Source organism: Triturus cristatus, chromosome 9, assembly GCF_964204655.1.
Source record: "Triturus cristatus chromosome 9, aTriCri1.1, whole genome shotgun sequence".
NCBI classification, from domain to species: domain Eukaryota; kingdom Metazoa; phylum Chordata; class Amphibia; order Caudata; family Salamandridae; genus Triturus; species Triturus cristatus.
Window position 1 is genome coordinate 520782894 of NC_140592.1, and position 27794 is coordinate 520810687.

The following is a 27794-nucleotide window of genomic DNA, read 5'->3' on the forward strand; positions in this document are numbered from 1 at the left end:
CCCACGCCTTCTATTCTTGGCAAGACTATTCTACTCTGTGAAAGCTCGCACTGAAAGACAGCAAGATTACAAGAAAGAAGAGAAGCAGGCATAAGCAGGACCGTCTCATATATCCAGGCTAGGGTAAAATAACACACTAAAGTCAGTTAAAATGGTGGTAGTTGAAGGTCATCATAGGGTACCAAACCACAAGAGTGGCTCTTTCACTACACTATCCCAAATTTGTTTTCCAGTTGTATCCCATTGTTAGACTTGGCATCTTTTGGCGTGTTTCCCCTGAGTTTTTGCTTTCTGCCCTCCCAGTTTTGACTACTCCCCAGGGAACAGAGGTGGAGTGCCATAGAAAGGGAAGCTTTTGCTGTGGTCTGGGCACTGAAGAAGCTGTGGCCCTACCTGTTTGGGACTCACTTCCGCGTTCAGACACACCACAGGCCCCTCAGGTGGATAATGCAAATGAGGGGTGAGAATACAAAACTGCTGAGGTGGTCCATATCCCTTCAGGGAATAGACTTTACGGTGGAACGCCGTCCTGCACACTGCACGCCAATGCAGATGGTCTGTCCAGGTTCTTCCGCCCTAGTGAAGAGAACTCCCAGGAGGTTGGGTAGTTCTCCCTACTTTCAGCTGGAGGGGACATGTGTTAGACTTGGCATCTTTTGGCATGCTTTCTACCCTCCCGGTTTTGACTCTGTTTTTGCTGCCGTAGTGTTTCTGCGCACTTTTCGCACTGCTGATCAGTGGTAAAGTGCAAGTGCTCCTGTGGTAAAGTATGTTATGGATTGGTGTTTCCATGAGTGGCTGTTTGGTTTTCTTGTCAGCCCCTGGTAAAGTGCACTGAGTGTGTCAGGGCCTGGGAATGCTACGCGTGGGCCTGCAGCACAGATTGTATCACCCACGTGAGTAGCCCGGAAAAGGTACCTCAGACCTGCCATTGCAGAGTCTGCGCGCAGTTTGTAACTGTCATGTCGACTTGGCCCGTGCACACACTGGCCAGTCCTTAACCTTCCCTTTTCTTACATGTCAGGCACCCCTAAGGGAGGCCCAAAGTACCCCTGTGGGCAGGGTGCAGTGTATGTGAAAGGTAGGACAGGCCCTGGTGTGTGTGGCATGTCCTGATAGTGAATTACAGCCCATTTCGTTTTTTCACTATTGCAAGGCTACCTGTTCCCCATAGGACAGAATGGGAAGTTTGTTTATAACATCTTATAAACATAACTGGCCCTGGGAACTAGGTGGGAAAATAAAATGTAGTATGCCTGAACTCAGAATCTAACAATGCATCTTTTAGTAAAGGTGATTTTTACATTCTGTGTTTGAAAATACCACTTTTAGGAAGTAGGTATTTTCTTGGTCAGTTATCCCGTGTGCCTCTGCTGGAATGAGGAGTGCCTGTCTGGGCTTTGGACGACAGATGGCTAGGAAGCAAGGGTGGCTCCCGATAGTCTAGGTAGGTCAGGAAAGGGCTGAATAGACCTGGGCTGCGATGGGGAAGAGGGAGGAGATTTCCTTGCACCTCAAAGGGCCTGGTCTGCCTCTGACAATGCCGTCTCCACCCTCTGCCGGGAAAGTACACCAGAAAAGGCAGAACTGGTTCTGGCTGGGCACAGACACCCTCTGCTTAGAGGATCAAAGGATTTTTGGATACAAACACTGGGGCCCAGACCCCTGAACTTTAGAACTTTTGGATCAAGAAGACTGCCAAGAAGAAGAGCTGGAGAAGCTGTGAGGAGCGACTACCCCCTGTTCAAGAAGTCTCAGGAACAGCAAAGACTTCAAGCTCTTCTGCCCTCAGCACTGGGAACTGTGCATTTAGTGCTGTGACACCAGCAGAGGGCACCGCCACCGAGCCGCTGCTCGCTCCGCGATCTGTGGGCACCGCACTCCGCATCGCCTCGCTTCACGCTGAAGCCTGGGCACCGCAGAGAGCACCGCCGCAATGCCGCACCATGACCCTGGTCTCACCGATGACGCCTGCTGATGCCGCCACTGAGCCGTTGCTCGCACCTCGACCTGTGGGCACCGCAATCCGCACCGCCTTGCTTCACGCCGATGCCTTGGCCTCCCCGACGCTGCCGCTCCACACTGAAATCGATGCCGCTGCTTACACCGTGGATCGAGAGCACCGCTCGTAAAGTTACACGGCGCACCGCCCTCATCCCGCACCGCAGCCTTGGCCTACCGACGCTGGCACCATCAACTCCCGTTCGTCAGCCGACGACAGCGGTTCAGCAACGATGCTGCCACTGCTTGCACCGTAGCCTGCCAGCACCGTGACGAGCACCGCCTTCACTTAGCACCGTGACCCTGGTCTCACCGACGACGCCATCTGATGCCGCCACCTGAGGGCATCGCACGCCGCACCGCTGCCGCTGCCAGCACTCCTGATCCCAACAGAAATTAGCTCGAGCTGCAACGCGAGTGACTTCAAGGGTCTCGGCGCCCTGCATCTCTAACAGGTACTGTTTGCGGCTCTTCCCGACACCATAGATGGCTTGCAATGCCGCGATCAGCCTGAACTGTTTGGATTTGTTTGCTCACGACGCCGTGATAGCCCCCGACGGAAATATCGACATCAAGGAACTGTTTTTAAAGCGTATTTTGATAACTGCAGATTTTTAAGTACTCTATTGTGGATTCTTCTCGTTTTTGGTCTTGTAGATAAAAATGTTGGCTATTTTTCTAAACTGGTGTGGTGTCCTTTTGTAGTGCTTACACTGTATTACTGTCGGTTATGTGCAAATGCTTTACACACTGCCTCTAAGATAAGCCTGACTGCTCGTGCCAAGCTACCAAGGCGGTAAGCAGGGGTTATTTTAGGAGTGTAACTCCCTTATCCTGACTAGGAAGAAGGGTCCCTACTTGGACAAAGGTGCAAGCCCTTGCCAACTAGAGACCCTCATTTCTAACACTCATGTTTCCTGTAAGGCAATTAGATAGCATAGAAGGGACCTCTGCCATAGCACATCATCTCTTTTAGACTTCAGTCCTGCTATGTTCCAGGACAGAATCTTCATGCAGGAAAGACCTGAAGTGGTAAGTGCAGGTTTGGGGGGTAAGATAGATGCTGGCTTGGGGGGGGGGTAAGATGGGTGCAGTACCCACCAGGCTCACAATCCTTGGGCCCCGCAACTCAGCCCAAGCAGGCAATTTGCCATCTAACCCATCTAGACTTAGCAAAGGTTCAAACCTGTTAACTAGGGGAAAAACACATTTACCATTATTGTCCTGGGCAGACCTTGCTGGCCTAAAAACAGGTTATACGGGCAATCAAGAAAGAAGGAGTTATTGGGATAAAAAGGCCGAAGGGTGACAACCTTGATTAATGTTTTAGAGCTTCCCATAAGATGACACTCAACGAGCGCTTTGACGTGGGCAGGATGTCTTACCTTGACTAGGACTCAGTCCCCCTCAACAATTTTCCTTACCCTGTGACCCACCCAACCCACTCTTCTGGCCTTAGTGATATGGGGAGATAAATATTGACCATTTATTACATTGGTGTCACACCAGTGAGTGACCTAATGAATTAGATCCAATGTGGATTCTTTTGATCCTTGTGTGATTGGTCAGACTCCCAAAAGGATTGCAACTCGTGGTGCTGATTCTGGGGGCAGCTCTAAGGAACTCAGAGTTCCATCTTGAGCTATTGGGATATATTTGTGGTAGATGTGTGGATTGAACTCCTCTTTAATGGTCGTGCCCCTTGCATGTAAGCCACCTGAAAGGAGGTGTCTGAATTGTTGATAGCATGGGTAGTCCCAGACCCTTGGGCCTCCCCCTGAGTCAATGGCATTATATTTTGAGGCACCTGTTTTGGACTACTTGTCACAACGAATGGCACCCCTGTGCTTATCAATCCTGTGTTTGTGGGTCCAACCATATGACTGATCACCTCAGCTGTGGACTCCATACCAGGTGATTTGGTCCCAGGTACTGGCAGGGAAAAAGAATCCAGCTTCGCCTCTATGCCTTTCAACCGTAGCAGTATGGGTGCTAAAAGCATATTAAACAGAGACTTCAACCAAGGTAAAAGAATATCTAAAAATTGTTCAGAACCAATATGAGCTGATGGTAGTGCCTTTTTCTGTGGTATAGTCCAAGGAGCTCTTTTACAACCAGTCCTTTTCCTTTAATTGGGGCTCTATGCAGGACTGTGTCATCTTCCGCCATTGTCTGGCCGGCCTTGGCGTTAATGACCACCGTAGATGATATTGCAGCAGGTGGTGAAGCAGAACCAGGTGTTACCCCACCGGCATCATGATTGTCCATTAAAGTCAAGTCCCGTGCAATTTTCCTCGTTTCCATAGAGAGCCTCCTCTCGTCAGGGCTATATCCTTTGAAATAACATTAGCTGCCCTGATTAAAAAGGAGTCTATGGTAGTTACAGTGTCACCCCCTGTTGCCTGAACAGTAATTTTTCTTTTGCCCATGGTTATGGGCCTTGTGCACTTACAATAAAAAACTAGGAAGTCACAGAAATATGGTGAGTGTAGGCTACCTCGCAGTAAGGTTTTTACCAGCTTAGATAAACTGGATAACGTGCCCCAGCAACAGATTATGCGGGTTTTTTGAGCAAACAGGAGAGGACATGGCACTCACTCAACTTGCAGGAGACTACCATCAAAGTGCACTGGGGAGCATCAAAATGCAAAGCGGTTCAAAGGGGGAAATAAAAAATTAAAAGAAACAGTACCTTGAGCCTTGTGCTAAACCAAGAGACCTGGCCCAGCCTCTTCCGGCTGCTGACGGGCACAGACCGGCCTGCTCTTCACCCCGGCACACCCTGCAGGAGCCCAGAGCAGCCTAAATGGGCGTCTCCGGTCTCTTAAGTACTTCGCGTTGGCACTGGGGCTTGTGGTCCTGCCCCCTTCTCCAGAACAATGGGCATCCCTCGCTGCGTAAGCCCAAAGCAGCATAAATGCACGCATCTGGGCACGAAAGTCATTCGCGTTGGCAGCGTCTGCCGCAAGCAGCACTGGGACTTCTGGGCCTGCCCCCTCCACCAGAACAATGGGCCAGTAATATGCCTATTACCCTCTGTGACATTATGGGCTTGTTTCAAAGGTGAACACACTTAACTGGGGGAAAGGGCAATGAGCAGCATTTGATGCTTGGCAGCATATGGTCAGTAATGTTATTCTCACTTTTTCTGGCAAAATCACCCATCAAACGCATATGTTTGTTTATTGCCGCACATTTAAAGTCTCATTCACTTTCATCGATCTTAGAATGTGGTAAAAGTACTAATTGCCTGCATTGTAATGCTTCTAATTGGCATAGCCATTATCTGCATTCCAAATAGAGGCTTCTATTTTTTTCTAGTGTGGAAAAATACCAACCCTATTGTGATCAACTGGCCTAGAACTAGATGCTAGTAAGTTGCTTACTTGCAGTTGTGATTCACTGCAGTCAGTAAAGTGGGTGCTATCAGAATATTCTTGCAAATGTAGGACTGGTATTGTTTTGTGTGTCAGGGAAACCTTAAACTATGTGCATTTTTACTAATATGCTAAGTCTAGTACTTTCAAATTAGCATAATGTTTTTTGCGTCACTTCATTGCAAATAATGTTAATATTACTTAACAAAGAATACATATTTTTCTACAGCAGTTTAGGTCTACCAATCTGCTTTCAGAGTAGGGGAAAATCATTGTCATTTTTTGAAGACATTTTCCATGTTAAGGATTGGGAGATGATCAGCCAAGACATTACACTGATTCTAGATAAAATGCTGGAAGAAGGTAATCCTAATAGATTTATTAAATGAAATTGAAATGTGGGGATTCTGTTTTTCTATACAGATCATTTACACACAGTGTTTATAATGTATTTTGTGAGATAAGTCTCTCAGCAATGGATATGTGGAAACAAAAAATTAAAAAAGAGTCAATGGTTACATTTAGTTAGAAAATAAGGGAATGATGAGTAATCACCTTGCCCCAAAAGTTATAGCAGGAAAGATTGTATACCATTTTATGACTAGAAGTATTAAAAACTCACATGTATTTCTGCTGAAGGCTATAGGAGATAGAAATCAGCAATAGGACATATCAGTTGAATTAAGAAAGGTCGATGGAGCTAGGTGTGTAACTTTGGCTCGGACACTATAGCTCCGTTTTAAGATGGCCGCTGCTTTTACACATCACAAAGAGTTTATATGGAATTTCAGCAGACCAGTCCTTCTATTAGTTTTCACATTGATTTATCTCTGCTCGCTGCCAGTATGCCGGGGTTCTTGAAAAGATGCTTCAAGGTGTTTGTTTCCTTCTCCGGTATTGGATCTTTCATAGATTCACATGCTTGAATCATTCTCCGTCATCAAAGTAGGAGTCCCACAGTACAATAATAAAGCAGTATGTATCACTATCATAGGCTATAATGGCAATGAAAAAGTCAGTTTAATAGCCTATCTATGTCCTTTTTAAAACCGGACCAAACTTGAACTATAAACAATCATGCAACAGCACCCTCTAGAACACTCCCAACAGAGGCTCAGTCCTTCCACACGTCGTGTGAAGGGAGTCTCCTTGAGCTCTGCTCAGTTATTTCAGGTATTATTTCTTTTTGGATCATCCAAGATTATATTTCATGTTTGATTTCTCTAACCCTGACACTAATATGTCATAGTAGCAGAAACAAGGTAATGGACTTCAAAATATGTCTAACCTTTTCCTCAAAAACTCTCACGTTCAGAGAGATGAAATTTAGGACTACAGAAACTTAAATCTGTGACTTCTGATGAGGACAGTGAAGATTTATTCACCTCACAGGGGAGGTCAAAGGGAGAGTCGACAACAGCCTCATCTACGATTGTCGTCTATGATTGCCTCATCTGCGATGGTTGTCTACAATAGCCTTATCTACAATGGTCATCTACGATGGCCATGTCTACAGTAGTCGTCTACGACGGTCTCATCTACAATGGTCATCTACGACGGCCTCATCTATGATGATCATCTACAATGGTAGGCTATGACAGTCATCTACTACAGTCTCATCTATGATGGTTTCATCTATGAATAGCCTCATCTTTCAATGGCCTCATATACAATGGTCTCACCTAGGATGGCATCGTCTATGACGGTCGTCTACAACTGCCTCATCTACGATGGTCAACCACGACAGCCTCATCTTTGAGGGTCATGTACGACAGCCTCATCTACGATGGTCGTCAGCAACAGCCTTATCTACGATGGTCATCTATGACGGTCGTCTTTGGCAGCCTCATCAACGATGGCCTCATCTACGAATGGCCTCATTTTCGATTGCGTCATATACGATAGACTCATCTACGATAGCATCATTTATAACGCTCGTCTACGACAGCCTCGTCTACGATGGCCTCATCTATGAAGGTTGTCTATGATGGTTGTCTATGAGGATGACCTTGTCTGCAATAACCTTGTCTACGATAACCTTATCTACGATAACCATGTCTATGACGGCCTGGTCTGCAGGGACCTCATCTATGACTGCATCCTCTAGATTGAACTCCTCTTTAATGGTCGTGCCCCTTGCATGTAAGCCACCTGAAAGGAGGTGTCTGAATTGTTGATAGCATGGGTAGTCCCAGACCCTTGGGCCTCCCCCTGAGTCAATGGCATTATATTTTGAGGCACCTGTTTTGGACTACTTGTCACAACGAATGGCACCCCTGTGCTTATCAATCCTGTGTTTGTGGGTCCAACCATATGACTGATCACCTCAGCTGTGGACTCCATACCAGGTGATTTGGTCTCAGGTACTGGCAGGGAAAAAGAATCCAGCTTCGCCTCTATGCCTTTCAACCGTAGCAGTATGGGTGCTAAAAGCATATTAAACAGAGACTTCAACCAAGGTAAAAGAATATCTAAAAATTGTTCAGAACCAATATGAGCTGATGGTAGTGCCTTTTTCTGTGGTATAGTCCAAGGAGCTCTTTTACAACCAGTCCTTTTCCTTTAATTGGGGCTCTATGCAGGACTGTGTCATCTTCCGCCATTGTCTGGCCGGCCTTGGCGTTAATGACCACCGTAGATGATATTGCAGCAGGTGGTGAAGCAGAACCAGGTGTTACCCCACCGGCATCATGATTGTCCATTAAAGTCAAGTCCCGTGCAATTTTCCTCGTTTCCATAGAGAGCCTCCTCTCGTCAGGGCTATATCCTTTGAAATAACATTAGCTGCCCTGATTAAAAAGGAGTCTATGGTAGTTACAGTGTCACCCCCTGTTGCCTGAACAGTAATTTTTCTTTTGCCCATGGTTATGGGCCTTGTGCACTTACAATAAAAAACTAGGAAGTCACAGAAATATGGTGAGTGTAGGCTACCTCGCAGTAAGGTTTTTACCAGCTTAGATAAACTGGATAACGTGCCCCAGCAACAGATTATGCGGGTTTTTTGAGCAAACAGGAGAGGACATGGCACTCACTCAACTTGCAGGAGACTACCATCAAAGTGCACTGGGGAGCATCAAAATGCAAAGCGGTTCAAAGGGGGAAATAAAAAATTAAAAGAAACAGTACCTTGAGCCTTGTGCTAAACCAAGAGACCTGGCCCAGCCTCTTCCGGCTGCTGACGGGCACAGACCGGCCTGCTCTTCACCCCGGCACACCCTGCAGGAGCCCAGAGCAGCCTAAATGGGCGTCTCCGGTCTCTTAAGTACTTCGCGTTGGCACTGGGGCTTGTGGTCCTGCCCCCTTCTCCAGAACAATGGGCATCCCTCGCTGCGTAAGCCCAAAGCAGCATAAATGCACGCATCTGGGCACGAAAGTCATTCGCGTTGGCAGCGTCTGCCGCAAGCAGCACTGGGACTTCTGGGCCTGCCCCCTCCACCAGAACAATGGGCCAGTAATATGCCTATTACCCTCTGTGACATTATGGGCTTGTTTCAAAGGTGAACACACTTAACTGGGGGAAAGGGCAATGAGCAGCATTTGATGCTTGGCAGCATATGGTCAGTAATGTTATTCTCACTTTTTCTGGCAAAATCACCCATCAAACGCATATGTTTGTTTATTGCCGCACATTTAAAGTCTCATTCACTTTCATCGATCTTAGAATGTGGTAAAAGTACTAATTGCCTGCATTGTAATGCTTCTAATTGGCATAGCCATTATCTGCATTCCAAATAGAGGCTTCTATTTTTTTCTAGTGTGGAAAAATACCAACCCTATTGTGATCAACTGGCCTAGAACTAGATGCTAGTAAGTTGCTTACTTGCAGTTGTGATTCACTGCAGTCAGTAAAGTAGGTGCTATCAGAATATTCTTGCAAATGTAGGACTGGTATTGTTTTGTGTGTCAGGGAAACCTTAAACTATGTGCATTTTTACTAATATGCTAAGTCTAGTACTTTCAAATTAGCATAATGTTTTTTGCGTCACTTCATTGCAAATAATGTTCATATTACTTAACAAAGAATACATATTTTTCTACAGCAGTTTAGGTCTACCAATCTGCTTTCAGAGTAGGGGAAAATCATTGTCATTTTTTGAAGACATTTTCCATGTTAAGGATTGGGAGATGATCAGCCAAGACATTACACTGATTCTAGATAAAATGCTGGAAGAAGGTAATCCTAATAGATTTATTAAATGAAATTGAAATGTGGGGATTCTGTTTTTCTATACAGATCATTTACACACAGTGTTTATAATGTATTTTGTGAGATAAGTCTCTCAGCAATGGATATGTGGAAACAAAAAATTAAAAAAGAGTCAATGGTTACATTTAGTTAGAAAATAAGGGAATGATGAGTAATCACCTTGCCCCAAAAGTTATAGCAGGAAAGATTGTATACCATTTTATGACTAGAAGTATTAAAAACTCACATGTATTTCTGCTGAAGGCTATAGGAGATAGAAATCAGCAATAGGACATATCAGTTGAATTAAGAAAGGTCGATGGAGCTAGGTGTGTAACTTTGGCTCGGACACTATAGCTCCGTTTTAAGATGGCCGCTGCTTTTACACATCACAAAGAGTTTATATGGAATTTCAGCAGACCAGTCCTTCTATTAGTTTTCACATTGATTTATCTCTGCTCGCTGCCAGTATGCCGGGCTTCTTGAAAAGATGCTTCAAGGTGTTTGTTTCCTTCTCCGGTATTGGATCTTTCATAGATTCACATGCTTGAATCATTCTCCGTCATCAAAGTAGGAGTCCCACAGTACAATAATAAAGCAGTATGTATCACTATCATAGGCTATAATGGCAATGAAAAAGTCAGTTTAATAGCCTATCTATGTCCTTTTTAAAACCGGACCAAACTTGAACTATAAACAATCATGCAACAGCACCCTCTAGAACACTCCCAACAGAGGCTCAGTCCTTCCACACGTCGTGTGAAGGGAGTCTCCTTGAGCTCTGCTCAGTTATTTCAGGTATTATTTCTTTTTGGATCATCCAAGATTATATTTCATGTTTGATTTCTCTAACCCTGACACTAATATGTCATAGTAGCAGAAACAAGGTAATGGACTTCAAAATATGTCTAACCTTTTCCTCAAAAACTCTCACGTTCAGAGAGATGAAATTTAGGACTACAGAAACTTAAATCTGTGACTTCTGATGAGGACAGTGAAGATTTATTCACCTCACAGGGGAGGTCAAAGGGAGAGTCGACAACAGCCTCATCTACGATTGTCGTCTATGATTGCCTCATCTGCGATGGTTGTCTACAATAGCCTTATCTACAATGGTCATCTACGATGGCCATGTCTACAGTAGTCGTCTACGACGGTCTCATCTACAATGGTCATCTACGACGGCCTCATCTATGATGATCATCTACAATGGTAGGCTATGACAGTCATCTACTACAGTCTCATCTATGATGGTTTCATCTATGAATAGCCTCATCTTTCAATGGCCTCATATACAATGGTCTCACCTAGGATGGCATCGTCTATGACGGTCGTCTACAACTGCCTCATCTACGATGGTCAACCACGACAGCCTCATCTTTGAGGGTCATGTACGACAGCCTCATCTACGATGGTCGTCAGCAACAGCCTTATCTACGATGGTCATCTATGACGGTCGTCTTTGGCAGCCTCATCAACGATGGCCTCATCTACGAATGGCCTCATTTTCGATTGCGTCATATACGATAGACTCATCTACGATAGCATCATTTATAACGCTCGTCTACGACAGCCTCGTCTACGATGGCCTCATCTATGAAGGTTGTCTATGATGGTTGTCTATGAGGATGACCTTGTCTGCAATAACCTTGTCTACGATAACCTTATCTACGATAACCATGTCTATGACGGCCTGGTCTGCAGGGACCTCATCTATGACTGCATCCTCTACAACGGCCTCATCTATGATGAAGTCCTCGTCGTTGACAAACATTGTGGATGTCAGCCTAGTCAGCTACGTCCGCCTTGTTGACTATGATTTCGATGACAATACAAATGACGGAAGCAGAAAAGGCACATAATCCAGATCAATTTAATGTCCTGAATTAAGGTGATTAATATGATCATGTCTACAACAGTCAGCAATATATAGAGAGGCAATATGTGGAGTAATTTCACCACTTCACTCCAACTTCGGAGCATGGGTCAGGTCTATGTAGCTCTAGTACTAGACCTACAGAGCATGTTACAGGATTTTTACTAACACTTTCCCCAGCCTGCACGGTCACATCGTGTCTGATATGTGCACCACCTCCGATGCTCCTGCCACTGAAAGAATGATCCCAGTGTCAAATATTACCATGCTTCCCGGGAATGTCCCGTTCACATCTGGTGAGGATAGAGAGAGGGCCCACAACTGGTGGATTTCCCACCAGATGATTTTTGATGGTTTCCAGATCCTTAAGGGACGCAGCCAAACGCTTCCAACTTCCAATAGCAAATTAGCATTGGTTTGTTCTCTTTCTGATTTTAAATATAAAAACTGTGAGACCTATTCCAAATGTTGATTTACTCTGGAGGAATTGCAATCATGGAAAACCCTGTTATTCATAACCCGCCTAACCAGTAAGGAGACATTCTCAACTATGCCCAGTGCTACTGTACGGGCTGCCAATTCACTGGCAATACGGGGCAGGTATAACCACCAGAAGTAGTCAGACATCGCCACATACATAGAATTTCTGCCAGAAGACAGACAAGGGCAGAAACAAAAAAATATTTTGCAGGGGGCAAAACTTCCTCATCAGTAAATATAGATTGTGCTATAGATATAGCTTCAATAGGTTTCCCATCACTAGCAGGGTCAGTAATCCTTAGACGCCCAGGCTGGTTCTAGGGCACAACCTTTAAAACCTGAGGTGCAAATATATCTAATATTTTTACCTTACCATATGACGCTCTGTTTGGCAAGTACGTTGACGACGCCTTGCAAGCAGTCAAGGCTGACTCTGACACTGCAAGATCTTTTGGTACATTCAATTTTGAAAGAGGCACCCTTTAGAGGGATCTGTGAAAGAGACACTTATCTGTATCAAGGAGGCTACCAAAGGTATCAGACTTAGCAACACTATCAGTAGTCCTTAGGCTAGCTTACCTACAGTGACAAAGTTCTTGTACTGTTTATACCATCCTGTGGGAGAAACAATTCCAAAATGTTGCCATCTATGGCGTAAAATACATTGGACAAATAAGTCCTGGATCTCCTCACATATGGTTAGATGTTAGAGTTCACCCAGATTACGCCCAACACTCTACCAAAACGAGGATACCCACCTCATCTCTATCTACTTCGGAAGGGATTACTTGCTACGTTCACCAAACTTTACATAGAAAAAAGGCTTACATTCCAACATTTACAGGCTTCTATTCTCAGTTTTCCCTCATAGGCATGTATACAAAGGATTTGTGATCCATCATAGACCTCCGGAAATTAAACAAGTATTTCCGGAACCAATACTGTTCTGTGGTCATCCTCTCCAACACCACATGGCCACTGAATTTACAGTATTCATACTTCCACATTCCCTCCCATGCATCAAGGTTCTCCCATTCACCTTCAGATCAACTTCTTGCATTTTTACCTACTGCATAGCCCTGTGGCAGCATTTTTCAGGAAGGTGGGTCATCAGGTATCCCCCTCACTCGACAACTGATTGAAAAAAGCACCAATGGCATTTCAAGCGTCCAAGGCCACAGAGGCTTGCCTAAAGCTGTTTCACAAACTAGGTCTCCTTGTGAATTATCAAAGATCATCAACTCCTCCATCCAAGAAGATTCGGTTCTTAGGCTGCAACACTAAATACTGTCCAAGATAGGCTTTCTTTCCCAAGCCAAACAATGAACGCTCTAGTGACTGGCTCACAAATAAAAAATAAAAAAAGAATTCAGTGTGTCTGTTCAATTAACTTCTGGGTATCATGTCCTCATCGATCAATATGATCCCTCTTGCACACCTGAAAATTAGGCCCTTACATAAACAGCTACAAAAACAATGCATTCAAACAAAATAATCATTCAAGGGCCTGGTGATCTTCACACAGGGATGATGAAAGCTCTAGCCTGGGGGTCGCAGACCTCCCACCTATCAGAGGACCTCACGCTCTTATCTGAAATACCTCACTTCGTAATGACTACGGATGCCTCCATAGGGAGCTGGGGCGTTCATCTACAGAACCTGCAAATTCAATGAAAATGGTCTCTGATCCAAAAGAGCATGCATATCAATCGCCTGGAGCTCAAAGCTTTCTAACTTAGTCTCCAAGCTTTTGTGGCAATCATAGGAGAGTCTTTGGTTTAATTAGCGTGGGCAATACCATTAGCTTGCAATGAAGCAACCTCCACGAATAGAAGTTTGATCGGTCAGCACTAAATATGATCTTCTCGTTCTGGGGCAAACTGGCTCTAGATCTCTTTGCAACAAACGAAATCCGCAAATGGCACTTCTATGCAAGTTGTTATCCACATCCAGGATCGTGTAGGAAAACCTTTCAACACATGGGCTGGGATCTGTGCTTACCTTTCCTTTCATGACAACTTTAATACCAAAAGTTCTTAGCAAAAGGAAAGCGGAGCGGTGTCGTCTCATCCTGCTAGCCCCCAGGTGACCCATGCAGCATTGGTTTATGGAGCTTCTCCTTCTATTGGAATACAGCCTCATCTGCCTTCCAAAATCCTGTAAACTTTTGACAATCAACTAAGGCCAGGTCCTTCATTCTGACCCGACACATAGGGCTCCTAAATTCCATGAATTTAAAGATTTCAATGTTCCTCAGGACTGCAGATGTATTCTCTCCAAGTCAAGGCAGAAGCAACAATAAAGACATGGAAACTGTGATGGAAACGTTTCTGCCTATGGCACCAGAAATTAAACCTACATTCTGTACTAGCATGATCTGACAGATAACTTTCCTATCTCCCGTCGTTAGCTCTGTTACGGTTGGTACATATCAAGATATAGATGCTCATCACATTTTCTCTCTTTCTGCTCTTGCGGACCCACCATCAAACAGTTTTTGAAATAATTATTCAGAGTTTTTTTCTCCTGTGAGGACTCATTCCCTGAACTGGATCCTGAACATAGTTCCATCTCGACTCATGAAGAGCTCATTCGCACCCATTCACAGAGCACACCTCATGTTTCTAAAATGGAAGTTCGCCTTCTTATAGGCACTCAGTGCGACCAGGAGGGTAGAGGAGGAACGAACAGGCTTTCTCAAATTAAGAACCTTCTGGAGCTTCCGCAATTTAGTACTTCTCAGAACCAATCCAAAGATTTATTCTCATGGTTCCTTCAGATTTTGCCTCAATAAATCTATAATATTTTGGACTTTCTTCCAGAATGCAACATCATTAGCTGCGAGGTCTATTCATATGCTATGATATGATATCTAAAATTCTACTTAAATCGTGCTAAACAACTCCTGAGAACTGACCAACTGGTGGACTCAGATGGACACACTCGTAAGGGTGCTCCAGTCACAATGGCAATCATCGCTCAATGAATTTCAGCTGCAATCCAGTTCTGCCATTCAAAGGCTGGCAAGCCCCTCACAGCAAAAACCAAGATGCACTCAACTAGGGCAGTTTCCACCTCAACTCCTTTGTTTGCGGAAGTGCCTATGTAGAATATATGTTGTAATTCAACTTGGAAGAGTGTGCATATAATTCATGCAGCATTATTACCTCGAATCGGACCAGGGTAGTGATGCATCGGCTGGACAGGTTTTACTACACCACTTATTTCAATAAGGGGAGCCTCTTTTAGTTCAATTGTTTGCTCATGTATTTATGCAAATATTATTGTATGATATAAATATATATTTATATATTAATTTACTAAATTGCATGTGAATGTTATGTATATATTTTCTACCCACCATCCGCTATTTGAGTTAATAGTATAACATATACAAATTCAGTAACTGCTTGCTATTCTAATTCAAGCATGTGAATCTATGAAAGATCCAATACTGGAGAAAAAAATAAGTTACTTACCTTTAACTGCAGTTCTCCAGTATTGGTATCTTTCATAGATTCACATGTGACCCACTATCCTCCCTAGAGAGGTTCCCCTTATAGCTCGAGATTATTTATACCCACTTGTGCTTGAAAATCTGGGGACTCAGCCTCTGTTTGGAGTGTCCTAGAGGGTGCTGTCGCCTGATTGGTTAATGTTCAAGTTTGGTCCTTTTTTATAAAGGACAAATATAGGCTATTAAACTGATTTTTCATTGCCAATATAGCCTATGATAGTGATACATACTGCTTTATTATTGTACAGGGAGACTCCCACTTTAACGACAGGTAATGATTCAAGCATGTGAATGTATGAAAGCTACCAATACTGGCAGTTATAGGTAAGTAACTTATCTTCTTTCTGAGCACAGCGTGTGCTTGTCAAGAGTTCAGAATAAGCAGCAAGGAAAGGGCATCGGGTTGAGAGAGGGAGTGGGGCACTGGAACCCGCCAAATATTTGGAAATTCATGGATTGTTAAAATGAAGACAAGCTTCCTTTCATATTTCTTGCAGGATATTACATGTTTAAGTCCTGAAAAAGGATTAAACTCTGCATTTATTTTGAACGTTGAATGGGGCATTTTTGGTTGGCAGTATTTTATAACGGATTGTTTTCAATGGCATGTCCTCGGGGCACCCTAATGCCTATGGAAACATCTTTTTGGAGCAGGCTCTGTCAAGGAATCTTTAAACCTCAGACTACACGTGTCTCTCAGCCTGGAGCCAGCGGGCTTCTCCTAGGCTGCCCTGCTTCAGATCTCAGCAGCACATCCTCTCAACACATTGTCGCTGCGCTGTGCCATCCGTTTATAAACGACACAGAAAGAGAGAAACATAATTCAGAAGATTCTTTCTCTCCCTTGGTGTCTATTACCATGTACCGCACCCATCAGACAAGCAGAATAGGCTTAGTTGGCGTTTTGCTCCCTCTGTACTCCTGGTAAATCTTCATTTATAGTGTGGAATACAAATTGACCTTGCTATAAATGTGTCATTTGTTTATTTATTGTCATATTTTAGAATATCTCAAATGTTTTCTGCTTAGTGATAAATAATCGTCCTTGCTTTTTACATATGTTTTATGTTGCTAAAATGTCAGAAATGCTTGCACACACGTATTTTTCAGAAAATACCTTCCTTTATATGCTTTATCAGAACCCCATTTGCCAGGTACCAACTAGTTACAAGGAAAGCGCTTTCTATTGCATCATTCTTCATTTGGTCACAACAGCAACATTTTAATAGTAGGCAGAAGAAGATTTTGAAAAAAAACCTCTGGGGACTTCATTTTCCCCATTGACGTACACTGAAGCAAAGATCATTATACGCAGGAGAGAGCTAAAATAGAGCCTTTTTGGGCTTAGAAAATCAAGGGTCTCCCGCCTCAATCAAGTCTGTTGGCATGTATGCAACAGGTACATACTTGCCAAGCCTAGTGTATCTAATGTAGGTGGTAGGCTACTGAATTTAAACTCATCAGGGTAGCCCATGTTCTTTTTGGTAAGCTTTTGGGTTAGCCTGTGAAAACCCGCTCTATGAAAGTAAGCTGTCAAAAACAGTCCCAGGTCAGCACAGTTTGTTCTGTGGAACAATATCCTAATATATTCTATTTTTCTTCCAGAAATGTTGGCACGATTTCTTTCCTGCATGCTTCCACCGAGAGCTCAGTTGCCCTTCTTCCTTTTATTTCTGTAATTGCTGCATCACATTGCATGCTTCTGTTTTGTGAGATGAGGAGTGTTTTTTGTGGTATTTCCACTTAAAATAAACAAGTCAATTTTTAAGGCAGGTTTATCACACAAGCTTTCATCAAAAACCAGTAAATTGTATGTTGTGGCAACACCAGCAACACAGGGTGGATGTGAGTAGCCTCGGACACTGCAGTGTTTGAAAAGCCCAACCTCATAGCTATATTAGACATTTGATGCCAGTGTATGCCATGAAGTGCTCCCATGTCGCCTGTGCAAAAAATAAAGAATCTGGTGTCTTTCAAGACCCCATATATTTTTCTTCCTGTGCACGCCATTTCAGTTTCCAACAAGTATGGCCAGGTACTTTTTCAAACACTCACACTGCTACACTGCAAACCTTCAATTAAATTATAGAGCACTCTCCTGCTCTTTAGAGCTGGTCATGTGCAGTATCAAATACATCAAAGCCCCCTTCTGTAAAACAAAAATACATTGAGATGCACTCATTCTTTTCAATGAACTTTTTGGTTTTCAATAAAAAAAGAAAAGTTTCATGGTTTTCATCACTCTCCAACTTAATCGTGGGCTTTATTCCACAAGGAAGAAAACCTGTATTGGGATAGGAACTTGTGATCTGCAGGATAGACAATAATTTCTGGGGGAGGGGGGTGCATCTTAACCTCCCTTGCATTATATCCCCTTTTTAGTGCTCCATTACGACTTTTGTGGTGCAGTGTTGGATCCGTTGTCAGACCGCCCTCCAGGTTAGGAGTTTCCTCCTGTCTGGAGGGCTTTGTTTTTGACGTTTTAACAGCGGTGTCCTGAAAATGGGCATCGCAATGGGAACGCCAAACAAGTTCCTGCACGGCATGGACTGAAATGTCCATGCTGTGCAGGAACTGGGACGCATGCACACAGGCAGGCACATGTTGTGCTCCCCCTTGGGCATCCCCATGCGGAGGAGGCTCAGGGGGCCCTGCATGGCTCCCTTTGTTTCCTCTATGCAACGATGCTTATGAAGGAGGAACCTCCATGACATTGCCGACAGAGAGAAAACTTGAAATATGCTTGTGGGATCGCGGCACCCGCCAAGCATATTGCAGCCTCCTGACCACTGCAACACCGCCAGGGAACAGCGGTTCCCTGGCGGCTGCAGCAGGGCTGTGGCAGTCACCCAACCTAGTCGTAATAGGATGATTGGGAGACCACCATCACCGTACTCCCGCAAGTCTGCCGGTCCTTGGACCACCAGACCCGTAATCAGGGCCTTAGAGTTTTTGTGTGACATCCGTGCTAACTCTTGGGTGTATCAGGTTAATACCTGTGGTCTGAATACTGGATGCCAATTCAACAGCAAACATTCAACCCACTGATGTGCATCTTTAACTGCTGGATCAGTCTTATACTCCATGTTTAATTTGATACACAGGCTAACATTTGCAGCTCCCTTATGTTTTATCTTTAAAGAGCACAATTTTTGGATTGGGTAAAAAAATGTTTCTGCAGTACTGTAAGAGGGAGAGAGCCTGGTGATATTTATGCACTTACTAAAGTGACAGCCACACTCCAAGTTGTTGGATGGCTCCATAGAGCAATTACAATACACATTGTCTGCCTTTAACAAGTGCATTACAAGGGGTTTCTCCTCTGTAGCTGTTGGGAAGAGCTTTATAGAACTTTTACTATGGCTGCATATCACCTGTGTATGCCGCTGTCACACCTGGATGAACACCTTCAGTCGCTTTATAATGGGTGCTTGTAACCAGTGCATAGCTGTGTTTTGTGTCATTTATCAATGTTATATACCATGGATGCCTGTATCCAGTGCATGCCTATAGTTTGCTTAATTGCTGCCCTTGGGTGCACTCTGTAATTGATTTTACACTGGACAGGTACAAATCATTAAATAGTATGAGTGTATATGCACATTCATATGTCGAAGCCACACTTCCTCAACTTTGTGAGAGACATTTGAAGCAGTTGCATCTGACTCGAGAGGAAGGTCTAGTAACGACTTGAGGTACTGCAGGTTTGTGAATGGTTTGCCAGGCTCAAGAAATATTCAGTGTTATGTTTCTTCAACTGACACTGACATTTTGCTTATTCCTACTGCTTAACATAACATGAGGATTAGCATAGTTTATCTATAGCCAGTTCTCCGGATAAGCAACTAAAATTTACTGGTGCAAAGATATACCTTCAGCTAAAAAGAAGTCTGCTAAGAATAAAGTGGAAGGGACTTAAATTTATCAATGACTTCTAATACCTCTATTTATTTGGGTGTCATCACAGTGTTCCTTACTAATCAAGACTTTTATTGAAAGGTGCAATATTTACTGCCCGTCATAAACCTGCTTAGGCAGATTTATTTATCCTAATCAAAACCAGCAAAAATCTTTAGAGTAACATAAGGATATATACAGATGTATATGTGGAACCCACGGCGCTCATATTTGTGAACGACATTTCAAGCAACAGCATCTGAACTGCATCTAAGGACTTCTAGTAACGTCTTGTGACACTGCTAGCTTGTTAAAGACTTTACTTAGAGTGACTTTAACTTCAAGAGGGAGAGCTAGTAATGACTTGAGGAAGTGAAGCTTTTTGAAGACTTTTTAAGTATGTGCTCCTTACTCAAGGTTCAAAGCAAGAGAAATATAGTGTCCTACAACTATTTCCACAACATCAACCAAGCCATCATCAACTCAAACTGGATGCCATTCTAAGACTGAACGTAAAAACCAAACCTTCACACACAACATAAAAAATAACATTTCAGTCAGTTCTGACTCACAAACCTGACACACTGCCATCTATTTTATTTATATAAGACGAAGCACAATTAGTTAAACAATTAATTTTTCAACATAAAAAAATCATGATTTTAATATTTTCGCAGATTGTGGAAAACATCCAGAGATATTTTCCCCTTAACTAACTAAAGTAAGTGAATATTACAAATAACAAATATTGTAAATGAAAAGAAAAAAAATGAAGATTTGTAATTATCATAAACGATTTTTAATATAGTATATTTTTAAAATATTGTATAAGAAGAAAAATCTTTTTTTATAAATCATTAACAAAACAAAACAAATACCTGAAAAGTCAGATAAAAATAATGAAAACATGGAGTTCAGCTGATCAGGGATGGGGGCAACATTTCTAATCTAACTCCACAGGGTGCATGACTCTGGGAAGGTGCTGGTCAGTGGTGGGGGGAGCAAAAATACTATTCTAAGTGCGCAGGGTGCATGCCTTAGGGAAGGTGCTGATCAGTGATGGTGGGCAAAAATACTATTCTAACTCCTCAGGGTGCAAGCCTCAGGGAAGGTGCTGGTCAGTGGTGGGTGGCAAAATTACTATTCTAACTCGGCAGGGTGCATGCCTCAGGGAAGGTGCTGGTCAGTAGTGGGATCAAAAATACTATTCTAACTCCGCAAGGTGCTTTGCCTCAGGGGAGGTGCTGGTCAGTTGCTCCAAAAAATGTTTTCATTTTGAAAAAACACAAAACCATATAAAAGTTTTCAGAAATGTGTGGGTTTGGTAGGTTTCCCTAGATGGCCGCCGAGCACGGGGCCAAAAACCCAGGTGACCCCCCCTTGCAGAACCAGGTTGTTTTGTGATTTTGATATTGCCTCACTACGTTCTGTGCCCTTGCCTGTCCCGAGTAGTTGGGCCTCGCACACGTGTGAGGCACCATTTTTATCGGGAGACCTGAGGGAATGCTGGGTGGTAGGAAACTTGTGTCAGCCCAGTGATGCCACAACTTTCCCACACAAAAACGTGTGAAAAAAGTGATTTTTTCAGCTAAAATTGAGGTTTGCAGGGGATTCTGGGTAAGGAAACGTTGGGGGATCCATGCAAGGCATACCTCCCTGAAAGCCCCCGGGTGTCTAGTTTTCAGAAATGTGTGGGTTTGGTAGGTTTCCTAAGATGGCCGCCAAACACGGGGCCAAAAACCCAGGTGACCCCCTTGCAAAACCAGGTTGTTTGGTGATAGGCAATTTTGATGTCGCCTCACTACGTTTTGTACACTTGCCTGTCGCGGGTACTTGGTCCTCCCACACAAGTGAGGCAGTCAAGTCATCCTGGATTCCCCTGGGTGTTTAGTTTTCAAAAATGTATAGGTTTGCTAGGTTTCCCTCGGTGCCGGCAGAGCTATGGTTCAAAAACTACAGCTAGGCACTTTGCCAAAAAAGGGTCATTTTTCACTGTGAAATTGAGGTGTGTCCACGTTGCCTTTTGCGCCGTTTCCTGTCGCAGGCACTAGGCGGAACCACACAAGTGAGGTACCATTTTTCTCGGAAGACTTTGGGGAACGTGGGGTGGATGGAAATTTGTGGATCCACACAGATTCCAGAACTTTCCAACACAGAAATGTGGGGAAAATTGTTTTTTTATGACAATTTTTTAGGTTTGCAGGGGATTCTGGGTAACAGAACCTGGTGGGAGGCAGTCAAGTCACCCCATCCTGGATTCCCCTGGGTGTCTAGTTTTCAAAAATGTATGAGTTTGCTAGGTTTCCCTAGGTGCCGGCAGAGCTATGGTTAAAAAACTACAGCTAGGCACTTTGCCAAAAAAGGGTCATTTTTCACTTCGAAATTGAGGTGTGGCCACGTTGCGTTTTGAGCCGTTTCCTGTCGCATACACTAGGCCGACCCGCACAAGTGAGGTACCATTTTTCTTGAAAGACTTTGCGGAACGCGGGGTCGGTGGAAATTTGTGGATCCGCGCAGATTCCAGAACTTACCACCACAGAAATGTGGGGAACATTTGTTTTTTTGACAGGTTTTTGGGTTTGCAAGGGATTCTGGGTAACAGAACCTGGTGGGAGGCAGTCAAGTCACCCCATCCTGGATTCCCCTGGGTGTCTAGTTTTCAAAAATGTATAGGTTTGCTTGGTTTCCCTAGGTGTCAGCAGAGCTAGGGTTCAAAAACGACAGCTAGGCACTTTGCCAAAAAAGGGTCATTTTTCACTGAGAAATTGAGGTGTGTCCACCTTGCCTTTTGCGCCGTTTCCTGACGCGGGCACTAGGCCGACCCACACAAGTGAAGTACCAGTTTTCTCGGAAGACTTTGGGAAACGCGAGGTGGGTGGAAATTTGTGGATCCACGCAGATTCCAGAACTTTCCACCACAGAAATGGGGGGAAAGTTTGGTTTTTTTGACAGTTTTTTAGGTTTGCAAGGGATTCTGGGTAACAGAACCTGGTGGGAGGCAGTCAAGTCACCCCATCCTGGATTCCCCTGGGTGTCTAGTTTTCAAAAATGTATAGGTTTGCTTGGTTTCCCTAGGTGTCAGCAGAGCTAGGGTTCAAAAACTACAGCTAGGCACTTTGCCAAAAAAGGGTCATTTTTCACTGCGAAATTGAGGTGTGTCCACCTTGCCTTTTGCGCCGTTTCCTGTCGCGGGCACTAGGCCAAGCCACACAAGTGAGGTACCATTTTTCTCGAAAGACTTTGGGGAACGCGGTGTGGGTAGAAATTTGTGGATCCACACAGATTCCAGAACTTTCCACCACAGAAATGTGGGGAAAATGTGTTTTTTTAAATAAGGTTTTAGGTTTGCAAGGGATTCTGGGTAACAGAACCTGGTGGGAGGCAGTCAAGTCACCCCATCCTGGATTCCCCTGGGTGTCTAGTTTTCAAAAATGTATAGGTTTGCTAGGTTTCCCTACGTGCCGGCAGAGCTATGGTTCAAAAACTACAGCTAGGCACTTTGCCAAAAAAGGGTCATTTTTCACTTCAAAATTGAGGTGTGTCCACGTTGCGTTTTGAGCCATTTCCTGTCGCGGGAACTAGGCCAACCCACACAAGTGAGGTACCATTTTTCTCGAAAGACTTTGGGGAACGCGGGGTGGGTGGAAATTTGTGGATCCACGCAGATTCCAGAACTTTCCACCACAGAAATGTGGGGAAAATTTGGTTTTTTTGACAGTTTTTTAGGTTTGCAAGGGATTCTGGGTAACAGAACCTGGTGGGAGGCAGTCAAGTCACCCCATCCTGGATTCCCCTGGGTGTCTAGTTTTAAAAAATGTATTGGGTTGCTTGGTTTCCCTAGGTGTCAGCAGAGCTAGGGTTCAAAAACTACAGCTAGGCACTTTACCCAAAAAGGGTCATTTTTCACTGCGAAATTGAGGCGTGACCACGTTGCGTTTGTGCCGTTTCCTGTCGCGGGCACTAGGCCGACCCGCACAAGTGAGGTACCATTTTTCTCTGAAGACTTTGGGGAACATGGGGTGGGTGGAAATTTGTGGATCCACGCAGATTCCAGAACTCTCCACCACAGAAATGTGGGGAAAATGTGCTTTTTTGACAATTGTTTAGGTTTGCAAGGGATTCTGGGTAACAGAACCTGGTGGGAGGCAGTCAAGTCACCCCAGCCTGGATTCCCCTGGGTGTCTAGTTTTCAAGAATGTATAGGTGTTCTAGGTTTCCCTAGGTGCCGGCAGAGCTATTGTTCAAAAACGACAGCTAGGCACTTTGCCAAAAAAGGGTCATTTTTCTCTGCGAAATTGAGGTGTGTCCACCTTGCCTTTTGCGCCGTTTCCTGACGCGGGCACTAGGCAGACCCACACAAGTGAAGTACCATTTTTCTCGGAACACTTTGGGGAACGCGGTGTGGGTGGAAATTTGTGGATCCACGCAGATTCCAGAACTTTCCACCACAGGAATGTGGGGAAAATGGGTTTTTTATGACAATTTTTTAGGTTTGCAAGGGATTCTGGGTAACAGAACCTGGTGGGAGGCAGTCAAGTCACCCCATCCTAGATTCCCCTGGATGTCTAGTTTAAAAAAATGCATAGGTTTGCTAGGCTTCCCTAGGTTCTGGTAGAGCTATGGTTCAAAAACTATAGCTAGGCACTTTGCCCAAAAAGGGTCATTTTTCACTGCGAAACTGAGGTGTGTCCACGTTGCATTTTGTGCCGTTTCCTGTCGCGGGCACTAGACCAACCCACACAAGTGAGGTACCATTTTTCTCAGAAGACTTTGGGGAACGCGGTGTGGGTGGAAATTTGTGGATCCACCCTGATTCCAGAACTTTCCACCACAGAAATGTGGGGAAAATGTGTTTTTTTTAAATAAGGTTTTAGGTTTGCAAGGGATTCTGGGTAACAGAACCTGGTGGGAGGCAGTCAAGTCACCCCATCCTGGATTCCCCTGGGTGTCTAGTTTTCAAAAATGTATAGGTTTGCTAGGTTTCCCTACGTGCCGGCAGAGCTATGGTTCAAAAACTACAGCTAGGCACTTTGCCAAAAAAGGGTCATTTTTCACTTCGAAATTGAGGTGTGTCCACGTTGCGTTTTGAGCCATTTCCTGTCGCAGGCACTAGGCCAACCCACACAAGTGAGGTACCATTTTTCTCGAAACACTTTGGGGAACGCGGGGTGGGTGGAAATGTATGGATCCACGCAGATTCCAGAACTTTCCACCACAGAAATGTGGGGAAAATTTGTTTTTTTTGACAGTTTTTTAGGTTTGCAAGGGATTCTGGGTAACAGAACCTGGTGGGAGGCAGTCAAGTCACCCCATCCTGGATTCCCCTGGGTGTCTAGTTTTAAAAAATGTATAGGGTTGCTTGGTTTCCCTAGGTGTCAGCAGAGCTAGGGTTCAAAAACTACAGCTAGGCACTTTACCCAAAAAGTGTCATTTTTCACTGCGAAATTGAGGCGTGACCATGTTGCGTTTTGTGCCGTTTCCTGTCGCGGGCACTAGGCCGACCCGCACAAGTGAGGTACCATTTTTCTCTGAAGACTTTGGGGAACATGGGGTGGGTGGAAATTTGTGGATCCACGCAGATTCCAGAACTCTCCACCACAGAAATGTGGGGAAAATGTGCTTTTTTGACAATTGTTTAGGTTTGCAAGGGATTCTGGGTAACATAACCTGGTGGGAGGCAGTCAAGTCACCCCAGCCTGGATTCCCCTGGGTGTCTAGTTTTCAAGAATGTATAGGTGTGCTAGGTTTCCCTAGGTGCCGGCAGAGCTATTGTTCAAAAACAACAGCTAGGCACTTTGCCAAAAAAGGGTCATTTTTCACTGCGAAATTGAGGTGTGTCCACGTTGCGTTTTGAGCCATTTCCTGTCGCGGGCACTAGGCCAACCCACACAAGTGAGGTACCATTTTTCTTGAAAGACTTTGGGGAACGCGGGGTGGGTGGAAATGTATGGATCCATGCAGATTCCAGAACTTTCCACCACAGAAATGTGGGGAAAATTTGTTTTTTTTGACAGTTTTTTAGGTTTGCAAGGGATTCTGGGTAACAGAACCTGGTGGGAGCCAGTCAAGTCACCCCATCCTGGATTCCCCTGGGTGTCTAGTTTTAAAACATGTATAGGGTTGCTTGGTTTCCCTAGGTGTCAGCAGAGCTAGGGTTCAAAAACTACAGCTAGGCACTTTACCCAAAAAGGGTCTTTTTTACTGCGAAATTGAGGCGTGACCACGTTGCGTTTTGAGCCATTTCCTGTCGCGGGCACTAGGCCGACCCGCACAAGTGAGGTACCATTTTTCTCTGAAGACTTTGGGGAACATGGGGTGGGTGGAAATTTGAGGATCCACGCAGATTCCAGAACTCTCCACCACAGAAATGTGGGGAAAATGTGCTTTTTTGACAATTGTTTAGGTTTGCAAGGGATTCTGGGTAACAGAACCTGGTGGGAGGCAGTCAAGTCACCCCATCCTGGATTCCCCTGGGTGTCTAGTTTTCAAAAATGTATGAGTTTGCTAGGTTTCCCTAGGTGCCGGCAGAGCTATGGTTCAAAAACTACAGCTAGGCACTTTGCCAAAAAAGGGTCATTTTTCACTTCGAAATTGAGGTGTGGCCACGTTGCGTTTTGAGCCGTTTCCTGTCGCATACACTAGGCCGACCCGCACAAGTGAGGTACCATTTTTCTTGAAAGACTTTGCGGAACGCGGGGTCGGTGGAAATTTGTGGATCCGCGCAGATTCCAGAACTTACCACCACAGAAATGTGGGGAACATTTGTTTTTTTGACAGGTTTTTGGGTTTGCAAGGGATTCTGGGTAACAAAACCTGGTGGGAGGCAGTCAAGTCACCCCATCCTGGATTCCCCTGGGTGTCTAGTTTTCAAAAATGTATAGGTTTGCTTGGTTTCCCTAGGTGTCAGCAGAGCTAGGGTTCAAAAACGACAGCTAGGCACTTTGCCAAAAAAGGGTCATTTTTCACTGAGAAATTGAGGTGTGTCCACCTTGCCTTTTGCGCCGTTTCCTGACGCGGGCACTAGGCCGACCCACACAAGTGAAGTACCATTTTTCTCGGAAGACTTTGGGAAACGCGAGGTGGGTGGAAATTTTTGGATCCACGCAGATTCCAGAACTTTCCACCACAGAAATGGGGGGAAAGTTTGTTTTTTTTGACAGTTTTTTAGGTTTGCAAGGGATTCTGGGTAACAGAACCTGGTGGGAGGCAGTCAAGTCACCCCATCCTGGATTCCCCTGGGTGTCTAGTTTTCAAAAATGTATAGGTTTGCTTGGTTTCCCTAGGTGTCAGCAGAGCTAGGGTTCAAAAACTACAGCTAGGCACTTTGCCAAAAAAGGGTCATTTTTCACTGCGAAATTGAGGTGTGTCCACCTTGCCTTTTGCGCCGTTTCCTGTCGCGGGCACTAGGCCAACCCACACAAGTGAGGTACCATTTTTCTCGAAAGACTTTGGGGAACGCGGTGTGGGTGGAAATTTGTGGATCCACACAGATTCCAGAACTTTCCACCACAGAAATGTGGGGAAAATGTGTTTTTTTAAATAAGGTTTTAGGTTTGCAAGGGATTCTGGGTAACAGAACCTGGTGGGAGGCACTCAAGTCACCCCATCCTGGATTCCCCTGGGTGTCTAGTTTTCAAAAATGTATAGGTTTGCTAGGTTTCCCTACGTGCCGGCAGAGCTATGGTTCAAAAACTACAGCTAGGCACTTTGCCAAAAAAGGGTCATTTTTCACTTCAAAATTGAGGTGTGTCCACGTTGCGTTTTGAGCCATTTCCTGTCGCGGGAACTAGGCCAACCCACACAAGTGAGGTACCATTTTTCTCGAAAGACTTTGGGGAACGCGGGGTGGGTGGAAATTTGTGGATCCACGCAGATTCCAGAACTTTCCACCACAGAAATGTGGGGAAAATTTGGTTTTTTTGACAGTTTTTTAGGTTTGCAAGGGATTCTGGGTAACAGAACCTGGTGGGAGGCAGTCAAGTCACCCCTTCCTGGATTCCCCTGGGTGTCTAGTTTTAAAAAATGTATTGGGTTGCTTGGTTTCCCTAGGTGTCAGCAGAGCTAGGGTTCAAAAACTACAGCTAGGCACTTTACCCAAAAAGGGTCATTTTTCACTGCGAAATTGAGGCGTGACCACGTTGCGTTTGTGCCGTTTCCTGTCGCGGGCACTAGGCCGACCCGCACAAGTGAGGTACCATTTTTCTCTGAAGACTTTGGGGAACATGGGGTGGGTGGAAATTTGTGGATCCACGCAGATTCCAGAACTCTCCACCACAGAAATGTGGGGAAAATGTGCTTTTTTGACAATTGTTTAGGTTTGCAAGGGATTCTGGGTAACAGAACCTGGTGGGAGGCAGTCAAGTCACCCCAGCCTGGATTCCCCTGGGTGTCTAGTTTTCAAGAATGTATAGGTGTTCTAGGTTTCCCTAGGTGCCGGCAGAGCTATTGTTCAAAAACGAC

The 27794-nt window shown here is 44.6% G+C and overlaps 1 protein-coding gene across 1 annotated transcript in view; it reads left to right on the forward strand.

Annotated features, from left to right (window-relative positions):
- The window catches only part of TOP6BL (TOP6B like initiator of meiotic double strand breaks), a 2412394-nt gene that overhangs the window by 1100324 nt on the left and 1284276 nt on the right, over positions 1-27794 (forward strand). The window contains exon 9 of the mRNA XM_085627714.1: positions 5594-5741. Within this exon, the coding sequence (XP_085483840.1) occupies positions 5594-5741 (148 nt within the window). The remainder of the gene's footprint in view (positions 1-5593; positions 5742-27794) is intronic.